The 10,080-nt window shown below is 61.0% G+C and overlaps 1 protein-coding gene across 3 annotated transcripts in view; it reads right to left on the bottom strand.

The window, feature by feature from the left end:
- Positions 1 to 1,647, bottom strand: part of Gpc1 (glypican 1) — a 10,899-nt gene extending 9,252 nt beyond the window's left edge. The window contains exon 1 of one of the 3 annotated variants that reach the window (XM_010606591.2): positions 1,446 to 1,647. In XM_010606591.2, the coding sequence (XP_010604893.1) occupies positions 1,446 to 1,632 (187 nt within the window). In that variant the 5' untranslated portion in view covers positions 1,633 to 1,647. Of the gene's footprint in view, positions 1 to 164; positions 259 to 465; positions 560 to 1,445 lie in introns of those variants that run through there. The other 2 variants (XM_010606593.3, XM_033764736.1) reach the window with 2 other exon arrangements.
- Positions 1,648 to 10,080: the final 8,433 nt, after the last annotated feature.

Below are 10,080 nucleotides of genomic sequence, written 5' to 3'. Positions count from 1 at the left end.
GGCGGCACTGGCCCCCTCCCCTCCGGCCTGCTCCGAGCCGGCGCAGGGCGGGGCGCACCGGGTAACTGGCACGGGATGGCAAATGGGGAGTTGGGTAACAGAGAGGGCCTGCTGATCATTTATCTGGAAGCCCCTCGCCCACTTAGCACCAGATCCTCACCGACCTCTTCGACATTCAAAGGCTGCCTTGATCACCCTTGTCCCTCCAGTTCCCAGTCCCGGACCCCTGGGTCCCCTTCCCATAACCACCTGCTCCCAAGGTCCTCGTCTTCCGCAGGACAAACCAAGCCCTACCTGGCCACACCTTCCTGGGTCACCCTCCAGCCTAGGAGGTCAAGGCTGCTCCCTTCCCCCATCACGCAGGCAGCTCCCCCAACACACCCACTCAGTTTCCCCTCTGCAGATCTGGGTCCCCTTGCCTTAAGCCAATCTGCACCTGCAGACAGAAAGTGCCCACAGACTCACCTGCCCAGGTAGGCCACACGCCTGGGACCCAGAAGAAGGGGTTTGCCATGGGATTTGAGCGGCTGCTCTTTAAACTGGCTGCTTGGGGACTCCCGAGGCAGGCCAGCCTGCTTGTAAACGCCAGGTCTGGGCGTGTCTCAGCATTGCAAGAGGCCGGACAGGATGTGACCCTGGGTCTCCTAGGCAGGCCTCCCACTGGTCTGCTTCAGTGTCCCAGCTCATGCTGTGGCCCTGGCACACACTGGGAACAAAGGGGACCTCGAGCTTGCCTATGTCCTTGGCCCCATATCCCAGCTGCAGGGCAGGACCCACTCTGAGCTCCCAGCAGCCTCACCCACTAGGCCAAGCTCAACCCTGACTCCCATCCCCAGCAAGCTGGCTAAAGAGGACACTCACCAGGGGCAACCCACCCCACCCCCACAGCTGGGCGGGGGACCCTGGCTGTCCTCTTGTGGGTCTGCACAGCCCTCCCATCCAGCTTGCCCACCCCCCATCTCGGGCCACAGCGAAGCTGGCTGACCCACAGGATCGACTGGTCCTGTTCCCTCTGCTGTGTCCACATGATGTCCTGGACTTGCAAAGGGGACACAATGCAGCTGAGTGCCCATTGCAGAGGTGCAGACAGGTAAGGCTGGGCCAGCACAAAAGCAGACCCAGAAATGTGCAGTAAACACAGGGCAAAATGGGAAGGAGAGGGTGAAGAGACCCGGCCTCTCCTCAGCTGACCACTTCGTGGAAGCCGCCTCCCTGGTCCCTGGTGTCGGGGGTTGAACCCTGTCATTCCCCTCCTCCAGGCCTGCCCACACTGTCCTAGAAACTTTCGTGACCCCTCTGGGCCCAGACACCTGCCCAGCCCTGACCTTCCTGGGGCTTCCAGAGTCCCAAGTGGGCACACTCCCTCACGGCAGGTGGGCAGCTCTGCTACGGGAAGCACTGCTTCTTCTCTCACTTCTGCCAGGCCTGGGGCCAAATATACTCACAGGTACTAATCCATGGGGCTGGGAGGATCTTGGTGGTCCAGTGTGGGCCCTGACGGGGATGGCCCACTGTTGTCACGGACTTGTAGGCTGAGACCTCGCCCAGAGGCAGGTCAGTGGGCAGCCTGAGTGCCAGGGCACCACAGCTCTCTGTCACACCGGGCTGGAGCCCTCTGTGGGGCTGAGTCATTTAATCTTCTCAGCGGCCGTACAGCACCATTCTGTCACTGACAGTGACTAGCAGGAGGCCAAGTGACAGGCCCAAGGTCACCAGCTGGAGTAGCCCAGCCTCCCTCAGTGGCCATGGGGTAGTGGCGAGCAGGAGCTGGCCTGATTGTGTGTCCAGAGGTCTTGTTGGGTCCCTGCTGCCATGCTGTGCTCAGACAGTACCTTTGCCTGCCTGCCCGGGAGGCAGGGGTGTGCCCTGCAGGTGCTGACAAGGAAGGGTGGCAGGCACAGTGACGTGTGAACTTCAGATGAACAATGAACTCTTAGTACAAAAATTCTGGCTCAAAAGAATAACTAGCAGGGGCTTGGACAGGCAGCTGATCAGCCTTGTTCCCAGCATTCACAGCGCCAACAGGCAAAGACAGGTGATGGAAACAGGACACCCACAGCACCAGCGCTGGGAGACTCCACCAGGCCCACTCAGAACTGGCTGGTGGAATGGTGGCTGCATGGGGCTGGGGAGGGACAGAGTTAGAGTAGCACAAGATGAACAGGGCACAAGGTAGGCAGTGGTGACAGCTGTGGAACATGTGCCTGCCACTGAGTTGTGCTCCGCTGAGATGGTGCAGACAGTAAGTTTCATGCATATTTTTCCACAGAAACAAAAAGCAAAATGACCTGCCCCTCAAAAACATTTGCAACACACGTACTAATATGGGAGTGTGTTTACACTAAGAATTTGTCATTTACCAGAAATTAAAACATTGAGGATCTACTGAGCTACAAAATGAATCACTATTTCCAACATCACTGGGTCCTATATTTTACCTGCCACGTGCTGCAGTCCTGTGAGGGCTGAGTCACACAGTCGTCCATGCCTGCAGCACCTACCACCTGTGTGCCCCGTCCCCCTGGGTGTTGTGGCCACTCCCACAATAGGTGGGCAATGCAGCTCGGCCTGCTGACAAGACGGCCTCATCACTCCTGGCTTCCTGTGCCCAGGGCCAGTGAGCAGTAGTGTTGACCTTGCATGCTGAGATGGCCAAGGTTGGCTTCCAGGAGGCGGGAGCCTGGGCACTGCAGGCAGCACGCCCCTCCCTGTTGGGGTTCCCGCTTCCAGGGCTGGCCTTGTGGCAGACAGGACTTGGACAACGCACAGGACCAAAGGTGCTCTCTGACCCACAACAGCCACGAGAGGTCTAGCAACTTGCCCAAGGCCACACAGCAAGGGTGTGCTGCCTGGCACTCGAGCCCAGTGGGCGGGCTGTGTCCACGCAAAAAGGCTTTGACTCCTTTCAGGATTGTCTCTGTGCCCAGGACTAGCCATTGTCCTTAAGCGAGATGGCCCTCAGCCCGGGTGTGGCTCCAACCACCAGCCCAGGCTGTCTCTCCAGGTCTGTGCCAGTGTAACGACAGAGACTGCTCATGAGTGACCCCCGCCCCTCCCACCGCCATGGGGCCTATGTGCGGATGCCCCCAGAGGACTCCAGACTGGTCCCGAGTGCCACCCCATGCTGACTGCCCTGGAGTCCCCTGCCACACCCATGCTTGTGGGAGGTGTTCAGTGAAGTCTGTCTTGGGGTGTAGCTCCAGGGTCTCTGCTTTAAGAGGGAACAGATGTTGGGGCCCCTGGTACCCCACACCTGGCACACACCTGTCCTTCCCATCCCTCGGCCAGGCTGGTGAAACCCTTTCTTCCCAGGGCGGCTCTGGCTGCTGGTCACTCGGGGGCTTCAGACCCAGCGAGAGTAGATGCTGCCTCCCACAGGGCCCTTCAGAGGGTGCTGATGCCAACCAGTGCTTCCAGCCAGCTCTGCCGGGCCCCACTTCCCACTGCCAATGGTTTCTCAGGGAGCCCAGACCTCCCTGTCTTGTCCCCATGTCCTCTCTCTGGTCCTTTCAACGACATGCAGGCACCACTGCTCCTATGCTCCTCGCCTTGGTTGACTGTGGCACAGAGTGTGGCAGTGGCTCTGTGGGTGGAATCCCCTAAGTGTCCCCATGGCAAGGACCCTGCAAGGGCTGCACAGGAGCCTGGAGCCTTCATGCTGACTGTGGAGATGGCCACATGTCTCAGGCTGCGAGGTCTGCCCTGGCCAGCCTGAGGGTCTGCTGTGGAGGCGGGAACAACTGCAAATCTGTCCCCTCCCTTCATGCTTATGTGACGTGTAAGCACATGGCCCCTGCGGCCTGAGAGGTCACTCTGGGCTTGCCCAGCTCTGTGGTCAGCACCAGCCACACCCATAGAAGAGGCTCTGAGGCCTCAGAGGCCCTGTGATCCTGTACCCTGACGCTCTGCAGGCAAAATTCACATTCCATATTGGGCACCAATCCGCTCATCAGCATGGGGTCCAGTAAAACTGGGCCACCTGTACTCAGAGTGACCAGGGCATTATGACTAGCTGGCTGTGGGCACTCCTGTCCCAGCATTTGGCTCTGCACAGCCTGGCAACCAGCCTAGCACGGACAAGAGCTTCAGTCATGGTGGGTGCTCTGGTGACTTCAAGTGCTGTACCGCAACGCAAACGTGGGGGACACAAGACACCAGGGGTTACCAGGGTGCTGGGCCCCAGGCCCTTCGACATGGTGGCCTCCAGGGGAGGACATGCTACATTTCAGAGGCGGACCCTTTCCTGACTTCTGTCCCCAAACCAGCACACACACAGGGTGGGTCAGTGCCAGTCTAGGCATTAAGCTACTGGGTGGAGGCGGCTGGGGCAGAGCTCTGGGCGCTGACGCCCCAGGACTTGGCCAAGTCACCTTAGGGTCTCATCCTCTACACAGTGTGTTCTGAGCACCATGGAGAATGCTGAGTGTGAACGCTGGGCAAATCTCATGGCAGATGGCCTCACGGGCCTTCTCCCAGGGCTGGCAAGTGGTCACAGGTGAGCAAGTGGGATGTGCTCTTTGGCCCCGAGGGTCTGGTGGGCTCTTGTGGCTGAGAAGCTTGGGACACACAGTATCACAGGGTACCCAAAGGTGGCCCTGCCTCCGAGGCACACCAGAGCAGTTGGGACAGCTGCCCTCAGGCCATGGCTGTCCAAGGAGCTTCTGGTGCTGAGAGCAAGCCCAGGAAACAGCCCTGCAGGGAGGTGGAAGCACCTGCCCCAGCCTCTGCCAGCTGCCCCGGTGGAAACGTGTGACCCAATCTCACAGGCACTGTGGTCACCTGTCCCAACGGTGATGAGGCTCAGGATGTGCTCAGTCCCAGATGTGGGGGTCTGGAGGCTCTGAGTTCTCAGCAGACCCTGAACTTCAGAGGGGAAGGGAAAGAAGGATGAAGGCCCCATGCTCCCAGCCTGGCCAGCTCTCCCTGACCTCTACCAGGAGGCATCATGGCAGGGCTCTGGTATTGGGTGCCTAGCAGAAGGGCCAGCTCTGACCTTAGGAGACCCAGCTGGGTGTGGCTGGTAGAGGCTGGACCAACCTGCTCGAGGGTCCCTGTCCTCATGGCCCCATGAACTCCTGGCCCTAGCCTTAGGGCCCCTCAGTCCCCTGGTCCCTTGGCTGCACCTGGGGGAGCCTGTGACTTGGGGGTACAGCTGTCTACCCGCTGACCTGCCCTTACCCCGAACCTATAGGACAGAACCAATTGGAGGCCTGGCCTGTCCCTAGGTTGGGCAGCGCTGGGCGGGGCCCTAGGACCTATCTCTGGGACTCAGCTGTTTCATCTCCATACTACATGGAGCTTGGTCTGCCTGGCAGAAACAAAGCTCTGCCTTCTCTAGGAGCTGCTGGGGCACTGGGACAGGTGGCAAGGAGGAAAAGATGGGGTGGGGCAGGGCCTCAGCCTGCTCTGCCACCTCCAGCCCGGCCTTGCCTCGACCCGAATGGCTCATACCCCTGGACTGTGTCGGAGGCTGAGTGAGCTCCAGCCTAGAGCATGGGCCCCAGTTTTCTATCTGCTTCTACCCCAGCCTGGCCTGGGGACATTGGCTAGGGCCGGTCCCTCTGCTAGCCTTCTCCCACCAAGCCTGCTGGTGCGCCTTGTCCAAGACTCAGTGTAGGTGAGGGAGTGGTTGGGCCTCTGGGGGCCTGAGGTGGATGAAGGCGGGAAACAGGGCTGAGAGAGCCCCTGGGGGCTGCCCTGTCACCCCGCCAAGGCTTCAGTGCAAATGAGCAGCGGCTTCCCTGGCCGCGTGGCCTCAGGAGAGGTGGCCACACAGCAACCCGGGCTCCTCTGCTGCCCTTCCCATTCCACTGCTCCCAGGAAGTTTACCTGAGAGCCAGGTCCATGGCTACCTGGAGGCTCAGTCACTGCCACAAGGGGACCCTGGTCCAAGGTGAGCCAGACTGCCCGCCAGGGCTCTGCAGGCCGAGGCTGCACTGCTGTGGTGGGAGGGCCAGGCAGGTGGGAAGCGCCTGACTCTTCCAGGCCTTTGCTGGGCTCTGGGAGCCAGCGACTGAGGGACCTGGGCCGTCCTCAGACCACACTTCGAACACCCAGGCCTCGAGACTCTCTCCTGCTGTGAGCTGCAGGGTGTCCCGAATCCCACACACTGGGGTCCCAGTTCAGGGCATAGAGTGTACTCTCCTGCGGTATGGAGTCTGCAGATGAACCTGGATCAGGTGAGATCATGCTGCAGGCCCTCATCCAAGACTGCTGTCCCCATAAAAAGGAGAACTGAGACGGCAGCAGCCCTGTGAAGATGAAGGCAGGGATTTACAAGTCCAGGACACTAGCAAACCACAGAAGCCAGGTGAGGCCCAGAGCAGCCCTCTCTCCCACGGCCTCAAAGGGCAGCCTGCCGGCACCTGGCCTCAGACTCCCAGCCCAGAACCAGGAGACAACAAACGCCTGCGGTCGCCAGTCTGTGGCACCCTGCTAGGGCACCTGATATACCTTAAACACTCCCACACCTGCCATCCGGGCCCTGCCTGGCACCCAGGATGGAGCTGAAGCCTCCCCAGCCAGGGCACCGAATCATGAGTCTGGTGTGTGTGTGCTGGGGGATGCTGGGGACACGGTGCATCAGGAGGGTGGTGCCAGGTGCCTGTGCTGGGTGGGCACAGGGAGGACCTGTCTGAAGGAGGGGTATGTGTGCTAGGATGGTGAGCAGCCAGGAGCCAGGGAGCATGAGGCTGGCCACAGGATTCCCAGCAGTTGCTGGGGCTGGACTGCAGGGGTACCTTGGACCCCCAGAGCTGCCGGCCCCTGGCTGGTGTGGAGAACCACGCAAGGGGCTGGAGGCCTCAACACCCCACCAGGGGGCCTCAAGTTGCTCATGACCTGCCCAGGCCTGCTCCGAGACAGCAGCTGAGACAGGCCATGTGCAGGGATGGCAGGCAGCAAGGCAGGTGTGGGGGTTCCGGGTGGGTGGCCCCCATGCACAGCCCTTCATGGAAATGGGGCAATGGCCCACATGACAATGCACTGTAAAGGCAGCTGGACAAGATTGGGGCCAGACAGAGGCCCTGCCCACAGGAGAGCTCACCTCTAGCCCTGAGTTGCCCTAAAATCACATAAAGCCAGATAGAGGACAGCCTGGGTGAGGAAAGTTGTCCTACCCCAGCATGAAAACATGGTCCCCCAGCCCCCAGCTCCTGAACATCTCCCCAGCAGTGCATGCCCACAGGTGACCCTGGTGCCGTGAGTATGCAGCATGGATACAGCAGTGCCCACACACCTGCTAACACCTCCTCCTGGCTCCGGAGCTGAGCCCCGCTCCCTGGCCACTAGGCCAGTGTGTTCTCAGCCCCTACAAGGAGGCCTCTGGGTGCTGGGCAGGCCTGGCAACATGAGCATCAGCACCAGCACGGACACTGTCCCCGCAGACCACCCAGTCCTGTCTAGGTGCTCGGCCACCACCCAGGGATGTGGCCCCATGGGTGCGGTTCCTGTTCCTTGCTGAAGACGTGTTGGGGCTCCACAGCACACCCTGGGGCCACTGTTTCCTGCCCTGGAGCCTGGGAAGAGCTTCCTGGCAGGGTTGGTTCCCCCTGAGGGGTGGTGGAGTCAGGCAGAGGCAACAGAAGGAGTGCCAGCTAGAAGACACTCTCAATCTTAAGAGCTGAGGATCTGTGTGTGCAAGGCAGCTGGGTCTCGGGCTTCCAAATCAAAAAGGTGGCATCAGTCCTGGGAAGGGGCGGTCTGAGCTGGGCTGGCTTTGTGGGCCAGCAGAGAATGCCACAGGCTCAGGTACCAACCAGATTGGGCCCTAAGAAAGTTCTGTGGCTCCCCAGGGCCTTGGTTTCCTCATCTGTCCTCATCTGTCCACACAGGCCCTCTCATGTCACTACTACTCTGGACAGTAGTGGAGCGTACGGTTTGTGTCCAGTGCTGTTTCTGGGCACCACTGCCCGAGTGAAAGTTGTTCACGCACCATAGTGGGCCAAGGGGCCCAAGGCTGCCAACACAGTTCCAGGACCTCCCCGCCACCCCAGCAGCCTTCAGGTCACAATGGCTCCTATTCTCATGGGCAGGAGAGTGGCGGGTCCAGCAGGGAGCTGAAGTGCTGCAGGAAGGCCCCAGGCCATTGCATCATGCAGGAAGCCCTGCTGGATCACAGCTCCTATGGGCACCTGAAGCCCAGTCTTGTGCTGGGATGATGAAACCTCAGGTCCTCATGCACAGCCGGAGGCTGAGGACCACCCTTGGGACCTGCGCTGAGCTACACAGAGGGATTCTGCCGCCTGGATGGGACAGACACACAGTCCCTCTGGTCCGGCCCCATTGACCTCAATTACATCTGGACATGGTGGTTCCAGGCCAGCCAGGAAAGCCCCTTTCTAGGACGTGGGAAGGGGACACCGGCCTCCACTCTCCACTCTGAATCTGTCTCCTGTTCCAGGGCGTGGGGTCCCCACCCTGGCTGGTAGGCTGCTCACCCAGGGTTCAGGAGCGGCTGGGCAGCTCCTATTAGGAGCACAGTTCCCGGACCCCCTGATTTCTGACTCCCCACACTGGACCCCAGTCCCTGCTCCTCTGCCCCAGCCTGGAGACTACAAGGACAGGGTGTTGTGGGCTCCAATGAGACCTCCACCCCAGCACGGTGGGTGCCAGGTGGGACGAACTTGGGTCCACCCACGGGTGTTTACTGAGAACCCACTTTGGGCCAGCAGCACAGCTGAGCTCTGCAGTGACAACAGAGAGGCAGCAGTGGTACCCACCCCTAGGGACCCATGTACCAGCAGATACACGTCAGCTGCATCACAGGCTGGGGGACAGGCAGGTGCCCAGGGCACTCCTGTGGCTCAGACAGCCTCCTGGACAGAGGCAGAAGTCCCATGGCTGGTGGGCGAGTGCTGGAGAAAGGGACAGCCTGCCGCAGAGGCCTTGGCCCAGCCGCTGCCTGCTGAGCCTGCTTCCTCATCTGTAAAATGGGACAACTGTCACTGCCGCTGCCTGGCCAGGTGGTCCAGAACACAGAGACACTGACACAGGGCTTCGGGCCCTGCAGGCAGAGGTGGAAAGGCTACCTCTGTGCCCAGGGCTTCCCTTCCTTCCTCTCAATTCCAAGGAAGCACTGGGCATCTACCCCACCTGGCTGTGACAGCGCTCCTCCCAGGAGCGCACCCTTTAGGAATCTGGATCCTTCCGGGCATCAGCAGGAAAGGGTCTGCGGCTGCAGCTATGAGGCATGGCTCCCGGAGGACCGTGCCTCCAGGGGCCACCAGAGGGCGCCCAGTCATTGGAGGCCAGGCCTGGTGGCCCAGAACAAGAGGATGCCCGGCTTGGCTGTCCCTAGGGCCACTGCTCCCCTGGGAGGTCACCTCATTTCACCGGCCCATGTGGCACCCACACTCTCACCAGCGGCCTGGGCCCCACAGGCTCTCCCATTCTGGGGGTGCTGGGAGAGAGGCATCCCTGAGAGGGACCCTGTGTGGGGCAGCCCTGTCCACAGCATTCCTCAGCTTCACCCGCCCTGAGGAGGGTGGCCCTGACCGTGGCTGGCATCCAGACACCATCACTGAGACACTTGTGCCCTGGGCCCCCCAGCTCTGCACTCCTACCCCAAAGACAAACAACTTGGGCCTCTGTCAGGCCCTGCCTTGACGTCCTCACCTGCCCAATCTGTGCCCTTGGCACTTGCCCCACCTGACCTGCCTAACTGGGAACTGTGGGCTGCAGGCATTAATTCAGGAGGATCCAAGAGGAGGCCATACAAGGGGGGCGGCTGTGGGCGGCTCAGATACTGGAGAGGGACTCAGCAAAAAGGCTAGGAGGCTGGGTCCCAGCTCCGGCTGCTGTGGTGCAGGCGAACAGAGGCATGGGCAGGGCACTGAGCAAACTGTCAGGGCCGAGTTCCCGGCCCTGTCACCAATAGGAGCACATGAGGTTGGCCTGTGGGGCGCGAGCCCGGCCACTCCTCACAGCGATGCCGACGCTGGTGTCACTCCACAGCCGCAGGTCACCCCGTGAGTCCGCCCCTGCCCTGCATGCCCCTAGCCTGCTCCAACCCCCAGCCCCTTCGGGCCGGTCCGGCTCACACAGTTCGGCTCCAGAACTCAGCCGAGGGTAAGGGAGGGG

This window comes from Fukomys damarensis, unplaced genomic scaffold (genome assembly GCF_012274545.1).
Source record: "Fukomys damarensis isolate Sample0158 unplaced genomic scaffold, DMR_v1.0_HiC HiC_scaffold_16, whole genome shotgun sequence".
NCBI lineage: Eukaryota > Metazoa > Chordata > Mammalia > Rodentia > Bathyergidae > Fukomys > Fukomys damarensis.
This window is presented reverse-complemented; position numbering and strand designations above follow the sequence as displayed.